The following is a 20990-nucleotide window of genomic DNA, read 5'->3' on the forward strand; positions in this document are numbered from 1 at the left end:
GTTAGTACTGAAGAGTTACCCAGGGAATAGTTATATCCATACTGATCACTGCCCACACCCTTCTGGCCCTGAGAAATCAACAGGCAGGACATATATATTTGCCTTATATTGCCTCTTCCACATTTGTCCCCCCATAAATGCTTTTACAGCTCTACTAATGCCACTACGGGGAATAAGCAAGGCTACAGTGGATAAGATGAGGCCGAGATTTAGTTGGCGGTTCAGACAGCGCCGGACGAGTGATGAGGAAGGGACTGGTGTTGGGCCGTGTAGCGTTAGCATCGTTAGCATGCTGTGTGTGTGTGTGTGTGTGAAGGCATCACAGATGCTGCCTGTGTGTGCTCCCAAGCTGGGTCTAGTGAGAATATTCCTCAGCCTAATGTGACAACACCACCCCATTATACTCTCAACACATGCATTGAGTATACTGTAGAGAGTGTGACATGTCTGTTCCATGTGTTGTTGTTTTGCTGGTGAAGGATTGCATAATTCAAGCCCTGTACTGTACCACAGCTATGGTGTTATGTCTATACCAAGCCCTCTGAATACATAAGAAGCATGTTTGGTTGAATGAGGAAGCTCCCTCTGTGACTCTCTCTCTGTGTCTCTCTCTCACTCTCTCGGTATTTCTGTCTGTCTCTCTCCCTCCGTCTCCCTCTCTTTCTGTGTGTCTCTCTCACTCTCTCTCCTCTGTTACTTACTATCGCTCTGTATCTCGCTCTCTCTCTGTGTCTCTCACGCTCTCTCTACCTGTGACTATCTCTCTGTGTCTCTCTCCATCTGTCTGTGTCTCTGTGTGTCTCTCTCTTTCCATGACTACAAAGTTGTTTATCAATGGGCAGCATTATTGAAAAGCACCTCCTGGCTGAAGCAAAAACAGATGACCATGGTGCTAATGCTTATCAGAGACATCCACTATAAATGATTCAAATGAATGACTTCATTTCAGTTTTAAATGCTACTCATTTGGACAACTTCATGAAACTTGCAGGGTTTAAAGCCATAAAATATGCATAGTAAAGCCATCACTCGTTGGATACTGAATAAGCACACCTTGGAATTGACAGATTTGCTCCAGGAAAGTCTTGTTAAACTGATTACAAGAGTACTCTCCAGAGTTGGCTGGGTTCTCTTTACACACTATGTGAAGCCACATCAGCAATATTAGGAGGGGTTGTAAAACAGGTTGTCATCATTGGGCCATGGCCAGGTAGCTTTAGAAAAACTACATGACAGTTGTCAGGAAAAATAAAAACGGAACTTGATATATTTCCAACTGGACATTTAATTGTATTTGACAAATGAGAACACATACATACAGTATATAATGAATGTAAATGTATGTATATTAGCGCTACATTTGAAGAGTCATGCAGAATATATAGTGCATGATCACATCCGACATGAAATTAACATTGATGATGTTTTTACACAGCTGTTGTTTGCATTTCACGACCCAAATTGATATGAGCCATAATAACACATGACATTTCTGTATCTCAGTACACAACTGTAGTATAATCTGGGCGGTTTGAGCCTTGAATACTGATTGGCTGACAGCCGTGGTATATCAGACCGTATACCATGGGTATGACAACATTGTATTTTTATTGCTCTAATTACATTGGTAACCAGTTTACAATAGCAATAAGGCACCTTGGGGGTTTGTGGTATACGGCCAATATACCACGTTGGCCATATACCACACCCCTTCGTGCCTTATTTCTTAATCATCATCTTTCCAAACCTCGATAGAAAGACCACTTGAAATACAGTAATGATACACAAACTATAATATCACAGTGTGGTATAAAGTGCAGTGTTATTAGCTCCTACTCTAGCTTAGAGTGTGTGTGAATGGCTATGACAGGGTCCGGGTCAGAGGCGCTGATGGTGAAGTGTGCTCTCCCATCCCCTCCAACGGTCACCTGTTTCCCCGAGCAACGCCCCCCTGACCTCTGACCGGAGATGACATCACAGTAGGTTCCTCTATGAAGGCCGGTGTACAGCGTCATATCCAGGGAACTGAATAATAGGAAATAGCTCAAAGTGTTACAAACAAGTACTGTAGGATGACTACTAGGTTATGGAATTGATTTCCGTACCCATTCAGAGATCATCTTATTAGTATTTGTCAATTCCGTCAAACAGTGCTTCTCTTCCGATCAAAAATGGACCATCAAAATGTCCTCTAACAAATGAATTAATGGCATTCATTTAAATATATGCTAATGTGTTATCTACAACTTCTTCCATAAGGTGAAACGTACCAGATATCATTGTTGATAACTATGAAGCCTTGGTTGCCTCGTCCAAAAGCTATCTGGTTACCCCCATTGTCCCACCAGTTAGACAAGGGCTCTCCATCGACAACATTACGGAACATCACCATATTTCTACAAGGAGAGAGAGCAGTTCAGCAAAATAATAATCACCATCAAGCACACATAGAAAATAACTGTACATTGACCAGGCCAAAATACTCACATTACTGGATGGACAACGCTTTGTTCGAAGGGGACCTACATTAAAACTTCTTATAACACTTTCATAAGATGCTAATGTCAACATCCACATTTTTGAGACGCTTTCACACTTTTTTAAGAATGCTTTACACATTGCTTACGAACGTGTTATGAAGTCCTTGCTAAAGTACCCTTCAAATAAAGTGTTACCCTTTACAGTAGGTCAACACAATACTATTCAACATGATTGACTGACTGAGATCTGGAGGTGTAAACTGTCACCTGATTGTGGGCCATCTGTGTTCACACACCCAGCCCTCCCCACAGCTGCCGTCTGGCTGTATGGGGACAGGCTTGGTGGAGCCGTCAGGGAAGCTGGGAGGACCTATCCAATCATTCTGGTCCTGACAGACAGACAGGTAGCAAGACGAACAGCCCAACCGTGAGGCGAGCGGTCACATTGACCATAGTCATACACAATGTGAGAGGTTTAAGATCTAAAGTGTTGCGGTTTAACAGTTTAAGTCACCAGAACCTGTCTTTAAATAGTTTTAGACTGTCAGAAGCATACCTTTCCATCCACAACATGTTGATCCCACCGGTAGCTTGACATCACTCTCGTAACTCCATAAGGATGGGCCAGCATGAAAGCCACGGCCATTTTATACATTCTGAGGATATATGATAGAAATAATTTGTCTATACTTATACAACATCTATAATCAGATTCTACAGTATTTGTCCCAACCTGGGCTCCCAGAAGGTGAGGATGGAGGCCCCTCCTGCACCGTGCCCTCTCTGGTTGTCATGGTTATCCACAAACACCAATGCCTCGCCTGAGGGCAGCAGATCCCAGCTCTCACCACACGTTCTGAAACAACAGACTAGAAGCTAATTTTCACCTCAGAATAGTCTGAATTCTCACAGTATCACAAGTTGGTTCTCTTTCAGAGATGTTTTGTTCTCTCCATCAGAAAACCAGGGTTACGTAGTAACCTAGACAATATACTTTAGTCATTAATGCTGAGGGTTCAACATATATTTGAGAATTTGCTGATATACAATCTGCCATATTTATATACTTAGACCATGGCAATATGTTGTACTGTGTTATCCCCTCAAATGGCACCATTTTCCATTCATAATACACTAGATTTGACCAGCAGGGAACATAGGGCACTATATAGCGAATATGGTGTCATTTGGGAGGCATGCTAGATCATACTTGAGGTCAGAGAGTTTCCCTTGGTTCCACTTGCGGATGACAGAGCCCAGCATAGTACCATACTTGAACTCTGTGACAAGGCCCAGTCCACAGTATTCTGTCGCTTTTATCGGCTCGCCACCGAGGTCGATAACCTTGAAGAGAAAATGGGAATGTGTTGCTGTTGGATATGTAGTGTTTTTGCTAAATCCCACAAGTAAACGTGGTGCCCCCAGTAGACCTACAGCTTCAGTGTCAGAAGCTGATCGATAAATCCCTAAATCTGCAGCATTAATGTTTAATTGACACTTACAGGAAACGCATGACAAAAAGTATGTATGTATATATATATATATATATATATATATATATATATATATATATATATATATATATATACAGTGCCTTGCGAAAGTATTCGGCCCCCTTGAACTTTGCGACCTTTTGCCACATTTCAGGCTTCAAACATAAAGATATAAAACTGTATTTTTTTGTGAAGAATCAACAACAAGTGGGACACAATCATGAAGTGGAACGACATTTATTGGATATTTCAAACTTTTTTAACAAATCAAAAACTGAAAAATTGGGCATGCAAAATTATTCAGCCCCTTTACTTTCAGTGCAGCAAACTCTCTCCAGAAGTTTAGTGAGGATCTCTGAATGATCCAATGTTGACCTAAATGACTAATGATGATAAATACAATCCACCTGTGTGTAATCAAGTCTCCGTATAAATGCACCTGCACTGTGATAGTCTCAGAGGTCCGTTAAAAGCGCAGAGAGCATCATGAAGAACAAGGAACACACCAGACAGGTCCGAGATACTGTTGTGAAGAAGTTTAAAGCCGGATTTGGATACAAAGATTTCCCAAGCTTTAAACATCCCAAGGAGCACTGTGCAAGCGATAATATTGAAATGGAAGGAGTATCAGACCACCGCAAATCTACCAAGACCTGGCCGTCCCTCTAAACTTTCAGCTCATACAAGGAGAAGACTGATCAGAGATGCAGCCAAGAGGCCCATGATCACTCTGGATGAACTGCAGAGATCTACAGCTGAGGTGGGAGACTCTGTCCATAGGACAACAATCAGTCGTATATTGCACAAATCTGGCCTTTATGGAAGAGTGGCAAGAAGAAAGCCATTTCTTAAAGATATCCATAAAAAGTGTTGTTTAAAGTTTGCCACAAGCCACCTGGGAGACACACCAAACATGTGGAAGAAGGTGCTCTGGTCAGATGAAACCAAAATTGAACTTTTTGCAACAATGCAAAACATTATGTTTGGCGTAAAAGCAACACAGCTGAACACACCATCCCCACTGTCAAACATGGTGGTGGCAGCATCATGGTTTGGGCCTGCTTTTCTTCAGCAGGGACAGGGAAGATGGTTAAAATTGATGGGAAGATGAATGGAGCCAAATACAGGACCATTCTGGAAGAAAACCTGATGGAGTCTGCAAAAGACCTGAGACTGGGACGGAGATTTGTCTTCCAACAAGACAATGATCCAAAACATAAAGCAAAATCTACAATGGAATGGTTCAAAAATAAACATATCCAGGTGTTAGAATGGCCAAGTCAAAGTCCAGACCTGAATCCAATCGAGAATCTGTGGAAAGAACTGAAAACTGCTGTTCACAAATGCTCTCCATCCAACCTCACTGAGCTCGAGCTGTATTGCAAGGAGGAATGGGAAAAAATTTCAGTCTCTCGATGTGCAAAACTGATAGACATACCCCAAGCGACTTACAGCTGTAATCGCAGCAAAAGTTGGCGCTACAAAGTATTAACTTAAGGGGGCTGAATAATTTTGCACGCCCAATTTTTCAGTTTTTGATTTGTTAAAAAAGTTTGAGATATCCAATAAATGTCGTTCCACTTCATGATTGTGTCCCACTTGTTGTTGATTCTTCACAAAAAAATACAGTTTTATATCTTTATGTTTGAAGCCTGAAATGTGGCAAAAGGTCGCAAAGTTCAAGGGGGCCGAATACTTTCGCAAGGCACTGTATATAAAATATTTGCTAGACTAGCCTGCATGTTGGACAAATCACAGTACATAAAACATATGGGAAGCAATCAAAATTGATCCCATTCAGGCCAAAACAACAGAATACATAGCCATAGAAGTTGAGGACCAAAGCGCAGCGTGGTAAATGTTAATCTTAATTAATGAAAAAACTGAACACTGAATAACAAACAACAAAGAAACAACCGAAACAGTTCTGTCTGGTGCAGACACACAAAGACTGAAAATAACCACCCACAAACACAATGGAAAACAGGCTACCTAAATATGGTTCTCCATCAGGAACAACAATTGACAGCTGCCTCTGATTGAGAACCATACCAGGCCACACACAGAAATAGAACTAAAATAAGACAAACTAACATAGACAACCCACCCAACTCACGCCCTGACCATACTAAAACAAAAGACAAAACAAAGGAACTAAGGTCAGAACGTGACAACAATAAGTCAACATATGGACATTTCTCATTCCCACCTCTTGGTAAATGAGTGGTCTGGATCCTTGTGTGAACCAGGTGGTGTTGAGGTTGTGAAGTCTGCTGTAGATGTTCTTCAGGTCCTCAGGCCACATGTGTTTACCTGCGTCCACCCTGAAACCTGCTATACCCATATCCACCAGTCTGTTCATGTAGTCCACTATCCTCTCCCTCACATGCTCCTTGTCCTGAGCCAGATCCAGAAGACCTAGCAGACGACAGTTACGCACCTGGTGGGTTGAAATGCCAAAGCAATACAGTGTATGATCTCTGGGTTTATATTACATTACATTATTTTTTTAAAGAGGTTTGCAGAGAGAGAGAACATAATACGTCTCCATCAGTGTCTAGTGGTATTTACAAGGAGTTATGCTTCTTATTTTCTCTCTGAAATAATACCTGATAAATGTCTTGGTAAGTCTCAATATTTCTGCTGCTGGTGGTGCATTTGTCATCGTTGAAGTGGGAAGCAGAGTAGGGCACAGATGGGAACTCCCTCTTGCTGGCATTGAAGTATGAGCCACAGGTCGAACGGTGTCTGCCCTCCCCCTCGCCCGCGCCAGACATACACATGTGATTAATGACCACGTCTGCATAGATCTTCACCTGCAGAGGGAGATGTGTTCATAACTACACTAATACTGATGCACAAATGTTTTTCACTATTCAAACGGATATCACATCCATTCATGGCTGTAGTTCATGCTATTTTAATGGACCTACAATGAGAGACCTAAAGGCATTTAGTACAGTGCAGCCGTGCTCCCACCTGCAAGTGTTCACATCCACATGCATACCTGAAATTCACACCCGAACTTTATATTTCAATATTATTCATATCTTATACAGTGCCTTCAGTATTCCACACCCAATGACGTATTCCACATTTTCTTGTGTTACAGTCTGAATTCAAAATGGATTAAATATACTGAACAAAAATAGAAACATGTAAAGTGTTGGTCCCATGTTTCATGAGCTGAAATAAGATTGCAGAAATGTTCCATACGCACAAAATGCACAAATTGGTTTAGATCCCTTTTAGTGAGAATTTCTCATTTTCCAAGATAATCCATCCACCTGACAAGTGTGGCATATCAAGAAGCTGATAAAACAGCATGATCACTATAACAGATGCACCTTCTGCTGGGGGCAATAGAAGGCCACTCTAAAATGCACAGTTTAGCCACACAACACAATCCCACAGACATGTCGCGTTTTGAGGGAGCGTACAATTGGTTGACTGCAGGAAAGGAAAAATGTTGACTGCAGGAATGTCCACCAGAGCTGTTGCCAGATAATGTATTGTTAATTTCTCTACCATAAGCCGCCTCCGATGTTGCTTTAGAGAATTTGGCAGTACGCTCAACCGGCCTCACAAACGCAGACTACATGCAACCAAGCCAGCCCAGGACCTCCACATCCAGCTTCTTCACCTGCGGGATCATCTGAGACCAGCCACCCGGACAGCTGATGAAACTGAGTTTGCACAACCGAATAATTTCTACACATAAATACTCAGCATACTCGTCATCCTCACCAGGGTCTTGACCTGACTGCAGTTCTGCTTCGTAACCGATGTCAGTGGGCAAATGCTCACCTTCGCCACTGGCATGCTGGATGAATTCCGGTTTCAACTGTACCGGGCAGATGGCAGACAGTGTGTACGGCGTTGTGTGGGCAAGCGGTATGTCAACGTTGTGAACAGAGTGCCCCATGGTGGCGGTGGGGTTATGATATGCGCCTTACGGATTGTGGTTGTTGTGGCTGGCTGTTCATAAATGTAAATGTGTATTTAAACCCAATAATGGTTGAATTCAAGAAATGTAAAGTGCCTATCACTCATTGTTTTTGAAACCAGTGGACAGCTGTTGAAAAAATGCGCTCTTGCAACAGATGATATGCGGATCCCAGACTACGAAATAAAAGTAGGGCTTTTATTACGCAATCTAATTCATGCTGATTAAACAAATACACCCATAGACGTAATGGACACATGCTCGAACTCACACTTTTGATAGACTTAAAAAGGGCCATCTGTAGTTGCTACATCCATTTTTGGAATTATAAATTATATATATAAACACACAGTACCAGTCAAAAGTTTGGACATACCTACTCATACCAGGGTTTTTCTTTATTTGTACTATTTTGTACATTGTGAACAATAGCGAAGACATCTAAACTATGAAATAACACACATGGAATTATGTAGTAACCAAAAAAGTGTTAAACACATTCAAATATATTTTATATTTGAGATTCTTCAAAGTAGCCATCCTTTGCTTTGATGACAGCTTTGCACACTCTTGGCATTCTCTCAATCTAGCGTCATGAGGTAGTCACCTAGAATGCATTTCAATTAACAGGTGTGCCTTGTTAAAAGTCAATTTGTGAAATTTCTTTCATTCTTAATGCGTTTGAGCTAATCAATTGTGTTGTGACAAGGTATGGGTGGTGTACAGAAGATATCCCTATTTGGTAAAAGACCAAGTCCATATTAGGGCAAGAACAGCTCAAATAAGCAAGGCGAAATGACAGTCCATCATTACTTGAAGACATGAAGGTCAGTCAATCCAGTGCAGTCGCAAAAACCATCAAGCACTACGATGAAACTGGCTCTCATGAGGACCGCCACAGGAAAGGAAGAGCCAGAGTTACCTCTGCTGCAGAGGATAAGTTCATTAGAGTTAACTGCACCTCTGATTGCAAATAAATTATTCAGAGAGTTCAAGAAACAGACTCATCTCAACATCAACTGTTCAGAGGAGACTTGGTTCCAACCACCGTGTCTTTGTGAGACCGAGAATAGGTGAACGAATGATCTCTGCATGTGTGGTTCCAACCGTGAAGCATGGAGGTGGTGGTGTGATGGTGCTTTACACGTTTGTATATTACACAAATATTGTATATTACATAAATATAAATAAATAAATATATATATATATATATATTACACATGTTTGTAAACATTGTAAATGTAAACAAACAATGTATAGCCTCATAACTTGGTTAAAACCATAATTTTGATATAATGAAAGGTCAGTCCTTGCATCCATAGCTCTGTCTATTCATCTGAGAGTGGTTACATTTCGCCAGGACCATTCCTCAGCGTTTTACGAAAACAGATGCAGGTCGACCGTTTGTTATTGTTTCATCTGTAAATTTGCCCTTTAAATAGGTGCATTATCAAGGTATCAAAGTATCACCAACAAAAAGGTAAATAATAAGCCTATAGCAAATACAGCATATGGCATTCATTTTTAACATGTACAGTGCCTTGCGAAAGTATTCGGCCCCCTTGAACTTTGCGACCTTTTGCCACATTTCAGGCTTCAAACATAAAGATATAAAACTGTATTTTTTTGTGAAGAATCAACAACAAGTGGGACACAATCATGAAGTGGAACAACATTTATTGGATATTTCAAACTTTTTTAACAAATCAAAAACTGAAAAATTGGGCGTGCAAAATTATTCAGCCCCCTTAAGTTAATACTTTGTAGTGCCACCTTTTTCTGCGATTACAGCTGTAAGTCGCTTGGGGTATGTCTCTATCAGTTTTGCACATCGAGAGACTGAATTTTTTTCCCATTCCTCCTTGCAAAACAGCTCGAGCTCAGTGAGGTTGGATGGAGAGCATTTGTGAACAGCAGTTTTCAGTTCTTTCCACAGATTCTCGATTGGATTCAGGTCTGGACTTTGACTTGGCCATTCTAACACCTGGATATGTTTATTTTTGAATCATTCCATCGTAGATTTTGCTTTATGTTTTGGATCATTGTCTTGTTGGAAGACAAATCTCCGTCCCAGTCTCAGGTCTTTTGCAGACTCCATCAGGTTTTCTTCCAGAATGGTCCTGTATTTGGCTCCATCCATCTTCCCATCAATTTTAACCATCTTCCCTGTCCCTGCTGAAGAAAAGCAGGCCCAAACCATGATGCTGCCACCACCATGTTTGACAGTGGGGATGGTTGTTCAGGGTGATGAGCTGTGTTGCTTTTACGTCAAACATAACGTTTTGCATTGTTGCCAAAAAGTTCAATTTTGGTTTCATCTGACCAGAGCACCTTCTTCCACATGTTTGGTGTGTCTCCCAGGTGGCTTGTGGCAAACTTTAAACAACACTTTTTATGATATCTTTAAGAAATGGCTTTCTTCTTGCCACTCTTCCATAAAGGCCAGATTTGTGCAATATATGACTGATTGTTGTCCTATGGACAGAGTCTCCCACCTCAGCTGTAGATCTCTGCAGTTCATCCAGAGTGATCATGGGCCTCTTGGCTGCATCTCTGATCAGTCTTCTCCTTGTATGAGCTGAAAGTTTAGAGGGACGGCCAGGTCTTGGTAGATTTGCAGTGGTCTGATACTCCTTCCATTTCAATATTATCGCTTGCACAGTGCTCCTTGGGATGTTTAAAGCTTGGGAAATCTTTTTGTATCCAAATCCGGCTTTAAACTTCTTCACAACAGTATCTCGGACCTGCCTGGTGTGTTCCTTGTTCTTCATGATGCTCTCTGCGCTTTTAACGGACCTCTGAGACTATCACAGTGCAGGTGCATTTATACAGAGACTTGATTACACACAGGTGGATTGTATTTATCATCATTAGTCATTTAGGTCAACATTGGATCATTCAGAGATCCTCACTGAACTTCTGGAGAGAGTTTGCTGCACTGAAAGTAAAGGGGCTGAATAATTTTGCACGCCCAATTTTTCAGTTGTTGATTTGTTAAAAAAGTTTGAAATATCCAATAAATGTCGTTCCACTTCATGATTGTGTCCCACTTGTTGTTGATTCTTCACAAAAAAATACAGTTTTATATATTTATGTTTGAAGCCTGAAATGTGGCAAAAGGTCGCAATGTTCAAGGGGGCCGAATACTTTTGCAAGGCACTGTAAATAGCCCTTTGCAGTTGTGCTCAAAGCATGCCATTCCATGAGCACAACAATTATTTTTCAACTCAAATCAATGAGCCCAATCAGTCCTTCATAACGGCAAAATCATAAACAGAGTAGGCCTGGCTAATAAGTCCTTAGCTCTGGGGTTATGCTCAGGTAAAACAATTTGGCTAATGTATACTTCCATATTTCCAAGTCCTATTTTTGAAGATCAAGGGGTACAACATTTATTGGAATGACTGGAATTCTGAGAGACTTTGGTTTTTAATGTAAAGATATAATTGAATCGTATTGTTATATGTAGTAGAAAGCGATGGGTTAGAAGAAGCCTACATAACCAACCCATAAAGTAAAATGTAACATCCATATATGGCCTGCTATATGAACTTTAACATGAATGTATCCTGCAATAGATGTTGTTTAATTGGTGACATACATTTTTGTCTTCTTCTAATGCCTCTTAAGGGGAAAGTAATCTAAAAGTTACTGAATGTAATCAGATTACATTAATGAGTTTGGGTAATCCAAAGGTTACATTACTGATTATAATTTTGGACAGGTAACTAGTAACTGTAACAGATTACATTTAGAAAGTAACCCACCCAACCCTGGATATGGGCAGGCATAAGCTAGGGACAACGAACACAATTGTGTTTTATCGATGGCAATTTGAATGCACAGAGATAATGTGATGAGATCCTGAGGTCCAATGTCGTGCCATTCATTCAACGCCATCACCTCATGTTTCACCATGTCGCAAGGATTTGTACACAATTCCTGGAAGCTAAAAATGTCCCAGTTCTTCCATGGTCTGCATACTCACCAGAAATGTCACCCGTTGAGCAGGTTTGGGAGGCTTTGAATTTACGTGTATTCCAGTTCCTGCCAATATCCAGCAACTTCGCATGACCATTGGAGAGGATCGGGACAACATTCCACAGGCCACAATCAACAGCCTGATCAACTCTATATGAAAGGAGATGTGTCACACTGCATGAGGCAAATGGTGGTCACACCTGATACTGACTGGTTTTCAGGTATCTGTTGGTATCTGTTGCCAACAGATGCATATCAGTATTCCGAGTCATGTGAAATCTATAGATTAGGGCATAATGAATATATTTCAATTGACCGATTTCCTTTTATGAACTGTAACTCAATAAAATCATTGAAATTGTTGCATTTATATTATTACTCAGTGTAAATACAAATTCTCACCTAGCTACACAGAATACCCCATAATGACAGAGTGAAAACATGTTTTAGACATTTTTGCAAATGTTTGGAAAAATGAATATACAGAAATAGCTAATTTACATGAGTATTCACACCCCGGAGTCTATACATGTTTAAATAACCTTTGGCAGCGATTATAGCTGTCAGTCTTTCTGGGTAAGTCTGGGTAAATCATTTCCACATAATGTTTTCAAATTCTTCAAGCACTGTCAAGTTGGTTGTTGATCATTGTTAGGCAGTCATTTCCAAGTCTTGCCATATATTTTCAAGCCGATTTCAATCAAAACTGTAACTAGACCACTCAGGAAAAATGTATGACGTTTTGGTAAGCAACTCCAGTGTATTTAGTTGAAGTTGGAAGTTTACATAAACTTAGGTTGGAGTCATTAAAACTCGTTTTTCAACCACTCCACAAATGTCTTGTTAGCGAACTACAGTTTTGGCAAGTTGGTTAGGACATCTACTTTGTGCATGACACAAGTAATTTCTTCAACAATTGTTTACAGACAGAATATTTCACTTAGAATTCACTGTATCACAATTCCAGTGGGACAGAACTTTACATACACTAAGTTGACTGTGCCTTTAAACAGCTTGGAAAATTCTAGAAAATGATGTCATGGCTTTAGAAGCTTCTGATAGGCTTATTGACAACATTTGAGTCAATTGGAGGTGTACCTGTGGATGTATTTCAAGGCCTACCTTCAAACGCAGTGCCTCTTTGCTTGACATCATGGGAAAATTAAAAGAAATCAGCCAAGACTTCAGAAAAATAATTGTAGACCTCCACAAGTCTGGTTCATCCTTGGGAGCAATTGCCAAATGCCTGAAGATACCAAGTCTATCTGTACAAACAATAGTAAGCCAGTTTAAACACCATGGGACCACGTAGCCGTCATACCACTCAGGAAGGAGACGCGTTCTGTCTCCTAGGGATTAACGTACTTTGGTGCGAAAAGTACAAATCAATCACAGAACAACAACAAAGTACCTTGTGAAGATGCTGGAGGAAACAGGTACAAAAGTATCTATATCCACAGTAAAACGAGTCCTATATCGACATAACCTGAAACGCTGCTTAGCAAGGAAGAAGCCAATGCTCCAAAACCGCCATAAAAAAGCTGCACATGGGGACAAAGATCATACTTTTTGGAGAAATGTCCTCTGGTCTGATGGAACAAAAAAATAACTGTTTGGACATAATGACCTTTGTTATGTTTGGCGTAAAAAGGGGGAGGCTTGCAAGCTGAAGAACACCATCCCAATTGTGAAGCACCCCCTCATGTTGAGGGGGTGCTTTGCTGCAGGGGGGACTGGTGCACTTCACAAAGTAGATGGCATCATGAGGTAGGAAAACTATGTGGATATATTGAAGCAACATCTCAAGACATCAGTCAGGAAGTTAAAGCTTGGTTGCAAATGGGTCTTCCAAATGGACAATGACCCCAAGCATACCTCCAAAGTTGTGGCAAATTGGCTTAAGGACAACAAAGTCAAAGTATTAGGGAGGCCATCACAAAGCCCTGACCTCAATCCTATAGAAAATGTGTGGGCAGAACTGAAAAAGGAGGCCAATACACCTGACTCAGTTACACCAGCTCTGTCAGGAGGAATGGGCCAAAATTCACCCAACTTATTGTGGGAAGCTTGTGGAAAGCTACCGAAATGTTTGACCCAAGTTAAACAATTTAAAGGCAATGCTACCAAATACTAATTGTGTGTATGTAAAGTTCTGACCCACTGGGAATGTAATGAAATAAATAAAAGCTTAAATAAATCACTCTCTATACTATTATCCTAACATTTCACATTCTTAAAATAAAGTGGTGATCCTAACTGACCTAAGACATGGAATTTTTACAAGGATTAAATGTCAGGAATTGTGAAAAAATGAGTTTAAATGTATTTGGCTAAGGTGTATGTAAACTTCTGACTTCAACTGTATATGGCCTTGTGTTTTAGGTTATTGTCCTGCTGAACGGTGAATTTGTCTTCTAGTGTCTTCTAGCACACAAAACCAGGTTTTCCTCTATGATTTTGCCTGTGCTTAGCTCTATTCTGTTTATTTTTATCCTAAAAAAAACTTCCTATTCCTTGCTAATGAAAAGCATACCCATAAAATGATGCAGCCACCACCAAACTTGAAAATATGAAGAATGGTACTCAGTAATGTGTTGGATTTGCCCCAAACATAACTCTTTGTATTGAGGATAAAGTTAATTTCTTTGCGGGTTTACTTTAGTGCCTTATTGCAAAAAATATTGAAGTTTTGGAATATTTTGTATTCTGTACAGGCTTCCTTTTTTTCACTCCGTCATTTAGTTAGTATTGTGGAGTAACTACAATGTTGTTGATCCATCCTCAGTTCTCTCTTATCACAACCTCTTGAAGCTTTTTATTTTTGGAAAAATAACATTCCCAAAGTAAACAGCCTATTTCTCAGGACCAGATGCTAGAATATGCTTAGGATAGAAGACACTCTAAAGTTTCCAAAACTGTAAAAATATTGTCTGTGAGTATAACAGAACTGATATTGCAGGCGAAAGCCTGAGAAAAATCCAATCAGGAAGTGACTCTTATTTTGAAACCTCTGTGTTCCTATGCATCCCTATTGACCATTGAAAGGATATCAACCAGATTCCTTTTTCTGTTGCTTCCCTAAGGTGTCTACAGCCTTTAGCCGTAGTTTCAGGCCTTTATTTTGAAGAATGAGTGTAAACGTCCACATTGCGTAAGTGGTCAGTTGTTGGCTCTCAGTGTGATTTTTGCGCAAAACAGAGAGGTAGCCATTTTTCCTCCCGGTCCTAGTGAAAAGCCAACTGTCCCGGTTGATATATTATCGAATAGATATTTGAAAAACACCTTGAGGATTGATTATAAAAAACGTTTGACATGTTTCTGTCGATATTATGGATATAATTTTGAATTTTTGTCTGCGTTGTCGTGACCGCTATTTCCGGTGGATTCCTGGGCATAACGCATCAAACTAACGGAGGTATTTGGATATAAAAAATATCTTTATGGAACAAAAGGAACATTTGCTGTCTAACTGGGAGTCTCGTGAGTGAAAACATCCGAAGATCAAAGGTAAACAATTAATTTGATTGCTTTTCTGATTTTCGTGACCAAGTTACCTGCCGCTAAGTGTACATAATGTTTTGTTGGTATATCGATAAACTTACACAAACGCTTGGATTGTTTTCGCTGTAAAGCATCATTTCAAAATCTGAGACGACAGGGTGATTAACAAAAGGCTAAGCTGTGTTTCGCTATATTTCACTTGTGATTTCATGAATATGAACATTTTCTAGTAAGATTATTTGACCGTTGCGCTATGCTATTTAGCGTAGTTGATGACAATTATCCCGGATCCGGGATGGGTGGTTCCAATAGTTAAACTCTGTAACTGTTTTCAAATCACCATTGGCCTCATGGTGAAATCCCTGAGCGGTTTCCTTCCTCTCCAACAACGGAGTTCGGAAGGGCACCTGTGTCTTTGCATTGACTGGGTGTATTGATATACCATCCAAAGTGTAAATAATAAGGTCACCATCCTCAAAGGGATATTCAATGTCTGTTTTTTTTATTTTATCCATCTACTGTACCAATGGGTGCCCTTCTTTCCAATAGGTGCCCTTCCTTGCGAGGCATTGGAAAACCTCCCTGGCCATTGTGGTTGAATCTGTGTTTACAATTCACTGCTCGACTGAGGGACCTTACAGATAGTTGTATGTGTGAAGTACAGAGATGAGGTAGCCATTCAAATATCCTGTTAAGTACTATTATTGCAGTCCATGCAACTTACTTTACTTGTTAAGCAAATTTTTACTCCTGAACTTATTTAGGCTTGCCATAACAAATGGGATGAATACCTATTGACTAATTTCTGCTTTTTATTTTTAATTAATTTGTAAAAGAGAATCTAAAAACATAATTCAATTTTGACATTATGGGGTATTGTGTGTAGGTTAGTGACACAAAATCTCAATTGAATCCATTTTAAATTCAGGCCTTAACAGAACAACATGTGGAAAAAGTCAGAGGATGTGAATACTACATGTTGTGTCTTAATTTAAGGCTCTCGTTCACACTATTCAAATATATTTACACAATGAGGTCAAAACGCATGCAGTATCTGTAGGCAGTCCTGTTCCTTCCTTAACAATTAAAACAGAAATTTGGTACATCCCTCTCGTACAAATGAGTTAAATTATGTCTCCTCTCAAGCAATCCATTGCATAACCCATTATGCAATAACCCATTGCATAACCAATGAGATGATAACAAATGAGATGAGAATTGATTGAGCCAAGACATCTTTCTCAAAATGTATATAACCATGTCCATTTTTCCTTCTATAAATTAATTCAAAGGAATCCTGTTCCATCATCATTACCCCGACATTGTTGCACCTGCAGACCATGTCTCGGAGCTCCTGTTGGGTTCCAGAGCGGGAACAGAGGTTGTAGCTGACTGGCTGGTACCTCTCCCACCACGGTCTCCATGGTTTAGTCACCACCACGTTCTCACTGGGAGGGGAGATCTAGTACAAGACATTTCTATGAAGAATATAGTCTGTAAAATGTATCACTTATCAGTCAGTTTCTATGAGGAATACCTACTGTGCATGTGCATCAGTGGAGGCTGGTGAGAGGAGCTATTGGAGGGCGGGCTCACTGTTATGGCTGGAATGGAATAAATGGAACGGAGTCTAATGTGGTTTCCATATGTTTGATGTGTTCGATACTGTTCCATTTATTCCATTCCAGCGGTGGAGGCTACTGAAGGGAGGACGACTTATCATAATGTTTGGAATGGAGTTCATGGAATGGTACCAAACACAAGTGGTTGATACTATTGACTCCATTCCAGCCATTATTATGAGCAGTCCTCCCCTCAGCTGCCTCCATTGATGTGCATCTATACTGTATAAGATTATATATTATATATATATTATATATATATATTATCTATATTATCAGTAGTGTTAACAGTGGAGGCTGGGTCATCAGATCTTATACCTAAATGGTGTAATAGACTTTAAAAGTAGAAGCGGTCTTCCAACAGAAATACAATGTGATTTTACTGTACTGTTGCCTGGTAGAAAAACACATGAGCCTACCTGCACTCCATCAAATCCATTGGGTCCCAGATATCGCTCACACTCTTCAGCTATGTCATTCCAGCGCCACTCAAACAGGTGGACTATGGTTGACCTGCCCTGCTGGATGTGATGCTTTGTGTGACTTTTAGACTGGTACTGGGAGAGGCCTACTCCAAGACCCAGAGCCAACAGGCAGCCACATAGTTTAGCTTTTACCTGGTGGAAGCAATGACACAAGTGAATGATTAATTGATTACAATACCTAGGTTTCCATCCAACTGGCGAAAGAGATTTTTATGTGAATATTCTAAAATCTGTATAAAAACGATATGCAAATGTTTGGTCCTGGGTGGCGCAGCGGTCAAAAGCACTGCACCGCACAACCGGCTGTGACCGGGAGCCCCATTGGTCTGCGAACAATTGGCCCAGTGCCGTCCGGGGTAGTGAATGGTTTGACCGGTGGGGCTTTTGTTGGCTCATCATGCTCTAGCGACTCCTTGTGACAGGGCCGGCGCCTGCAAGCTGACTCCGGTCGTCAGTTGAACTGTGTTTCCTCCGACACATTGGTGCGGCTGACATCCTGGTCAAGCGAGCAGTGTGATAAGAAGTAGGCGACCAGGTGGGTCATGTTTCGATGGACACATGGCTCGACCTTCGCCTCTCCCGAGCCCATTGAGGAGTTGCAGGGATGAGCCAAGGGATCAAATTCGGGGAGAAAACGGGTAAAAAAAATATGATAGTACTGGTACGATGACCACATGGGAATACCAGGTGCAGTAAGAGCAATTAAAAAAAAAAAATTATTATAATAATTACAAAAAAACATTAAAATAAATACATACACATGGTTAAGTTCCCATGTATGCAATAAAAAAATCTAAGTTAAATTGATTTCCATCACATTTTCAACTCTACCAATGGTTTTATCACAAAAACTGATATGGATAAAACGGCTGGCAGATAGCGATATTAAGTTTTTTTATCTTACTGTACAAAGGGAATGCATGCATATGAGCTATACATTCGTTTCCCCTGTGGACCGGTTTGTACATAAACCATTCTCTATTCAGGCTGCAAAGATGACGATTACCTCCTTAACTCGATTTAATGGCGAGAAGACAAAAATATATAAAAAAGGGAAATATGCATACGTTCTTTATAAAGCACCATTTTCCATCACCATGCTATGGCTAATGCTTCCCTAGTTCAGCCAGGGGTAAACAACAGACTTCAGCAACCTGATTGACTGAACGTAATATCCGGGACTAGGCATTCGCCACATGCTGGTGGAAAATGTTGTATCACCAAGTAGTCATATTTTCCGTATTTTTCCGCCTTTTCATTCAATCGAATTTAGGAGGAAATATATGTCTTTGGAGCCTGAATGAAAACGGTTTATTCACGAACCGATCCACAGCGGATACAAGTGTATAGCCATCTGCATGCATTCACTTGGACAATCAAATGAAACGACTCAATATCGCCATCAGCCGGCTAGATAAACGCCAGATCACTTCTATTTTATTATTGGTAGCCAAGCACCGATGTCACCAGCATAATTCAAATAGCCCACCCTCGATATTTAGTGGACATGTGCATGAAGCTCACCGCCGTGCACCTAACCACCATAAATTAAGTCACGAAATAAGTTATAAAGTTCATAATGTATTCCATTTGTCTATAAACGCTGCATGTTTTTCCACGTGGTAACATGAAACATCGCGTGATGGTTTTTATATGATCAAATCCGCACAAAAGCGTTGCCACCGCAATTGTCGCATAATCCATTTCAGCGACAAAAAAAGATCCCACCTTGTCTTGCAAGTATTACGTTTAGTCAAAATAGGGACATTTTACAGACAAAGTTGCTGCAGCCATAAGGCCTGTAGTGAAACCTCAACGTGAGATAAGGAAACCCCACGAACACGAATATAAGTCCTACAACCAATTACATGGGAATGATTGAACAAACGGGTCAATGCAATAGAAAACATCAAATCTAGAAAAAAAAACATTCATTTGCAAAGGATACTAGTTTGTCTGTTCACAATTTTTGGCAGTGATAAAGGCCTGTCACACCAGATATTTCTAACTAGTGTGTTAGTATCTCATTCAATACCACATCTGCAGTAGCCTATTGTTCTAAATGGCTCACCTTCATGTTTGCTCATCAGATCCATGCAGTCCAGTTGCAAGCTGCTTCTCAGACAACACAGCCAGTCTGTGCAGCATTTGAAGGGGTTTGTTTATAACAGGCCCTTAAAGCAGGGAGCTGTTCCTCTTCTGAAGCCCACAGATCAGGCACCCTCGTTGGGCAGGGCAGTAACCAAGATACCCAGGTCAGTATGTCTACCAGTATTTGCAAGTCATGCAAACGCTACCATACATTGCGAATACCATATATAGGTGCTTAAGATATGAATGGGTGACTGATTATCTTCATGAATCGAGGCATGGAACACCGAGGTAAAGACAGTTTCAGGTGGGATATTCGCCTGTAGTTTTCCTCACGTCCACCAACAGCAGTTAGGGACCGTCAAATTAGTGACAAATTACATTTTTAAAATTTCAATAGCTTTTTAACCATTTCTCCCAAACACTTTCAAAACTGGTTGTAGCTAACCCGATGGCACACTCTTTAGTCTGTCCATTTTCATCTCACGTGGTTTTACATGAATTTTTCAACATTTAGAATTTCAATAGCTCCTTGGTCATGTGACCTAATGTCCGCTGACTACCCTTCTATATTGCACACACTTGTTTGTGTACTGTAAAATCATACAGTGTAACGTACATTTTTCATAGTTTCAAATTTGCAATAGCTCCTTGGTCATGTCAATTACACACCTAAGAAGCATCCAGTGGATATACACCCATATTGCATAACCTCTGGTCATGTATCTTCTATATTGTTGTACATTATTATTTGTTTGACAATTAGGGGGTTCAGTCCAGTGTTGTGTTTGCCCTTTTCTTTAATATTTATCTACAATAATTGGTAGTTCTAAGTACTTATTTTCCCTATTTTTTTGTATTTTTCCACAGTATTTAACAATAGGAGAGAGACAGATAATATCTCATTTCGTCGTTAATATCAACCATAAAGGAAAAGGGCAAAGTACGAGAGTCATGCTATTACTTGTCCAAAGCAGGGATGGAGAGAGTGAGCTGGTGAGGTAGGCTGCAGTGGGTTTGCCGGTCAATACATATACTGAACATGTAACCACAGTAATGGTGGCCAGTAAATCAATTAATACAAACATAATATTGACGAATTAAACAAATTGTAGACCTTTAATCTTTTCCAAAATGCCAACAGACACTTAACTTCAATTAAGTATGAAACATTTCACCGTGTTAACTTTCTCTTTATCCCTGGTTGATGTACATGTCAGAGCCTCTTCAGTGTGGATGGGGTATAGCATACATTTTCAACAACAAAGACTGCACTTCCAGTTTGTGTTCTTTACTCTGTTGAGCTCTTTTGTCTTCATTCCTAGGCACAGCACATGGAACCACCGTTGGCATGCAAAACATTCAATCAAAACAAAACAAAGTGTAACACG

At 40.3% G+C, this 20990-nt stretch overlaps 1 protein-coding gene across 4 annotated transcripts; it reads right to left on the minus strand.

Annotated features, from left to right (window-relative positions):
* Positions 1–1265: 1265 nt before the first annotated feature.
* Positions 1266–20196, minus strand: LOC110535477 (alpha-amylase). 4 transcript variants are annotated; one of them, XM_090189740.1, is made up of 12 exons: positions 19580–20168; positions 17443–17640; positions 16717–16863; positions 11908–12050; positions 6583–6789; positions 6183–6413; positions 3691–3824; positions 3214–3336; positions 3037–3136; positions 2748–2869; positions 2271–2396; positions 1266–2025 (listed from the first exon to the last, which is right to left on the minus strand). In XM_090189740.1, the coding sequence occupies exons 3-12, from the start codon at positions 16823–16825 to the stop codon at positions 1833–1835; spliced, it is 1488 nt and encodes a 495-aa protein (XP_090045866.1). In that variant the 5' UTR covers positions 16826–16863; positions 17443–17640; positions 19580–20168; the 3' UTR covers positions 1266–1832. The 4 variants fall into 4 exon arrangements, with proteins under 4 accessions (XP_090045866.1, XP_090045867.1, XP_036791067.2 ...); XM_090189741.1 differs by lacking the exon at positions 19580–20168 and adding an exon at positions 18576–18659; XM_036935172.2 differs by lacking the exon at positions 11908–12050 and having other exon boundaries at positions 19580–20196.
* Between the last annotated feature and the right edge of the window lie 794 nt (positions 20197–20990).

The sequence above is a fragment of the Oncorhynchus mykiss genome, chromosome 11 (genome assembly GCF_057628025.1).
Source record: "Oncorhynchus mykiss isolate SJ-2025 chromosome 11, ASM5762802v1, whole genome shotgun sequence".
NCBI classification, from domain to species: Eukaryota; Metazoa; Chordata; class Actinopteri; order Salmoniformes; family Salmonidae; genus Oncorhynchus; species Oncorhynchus mykiss.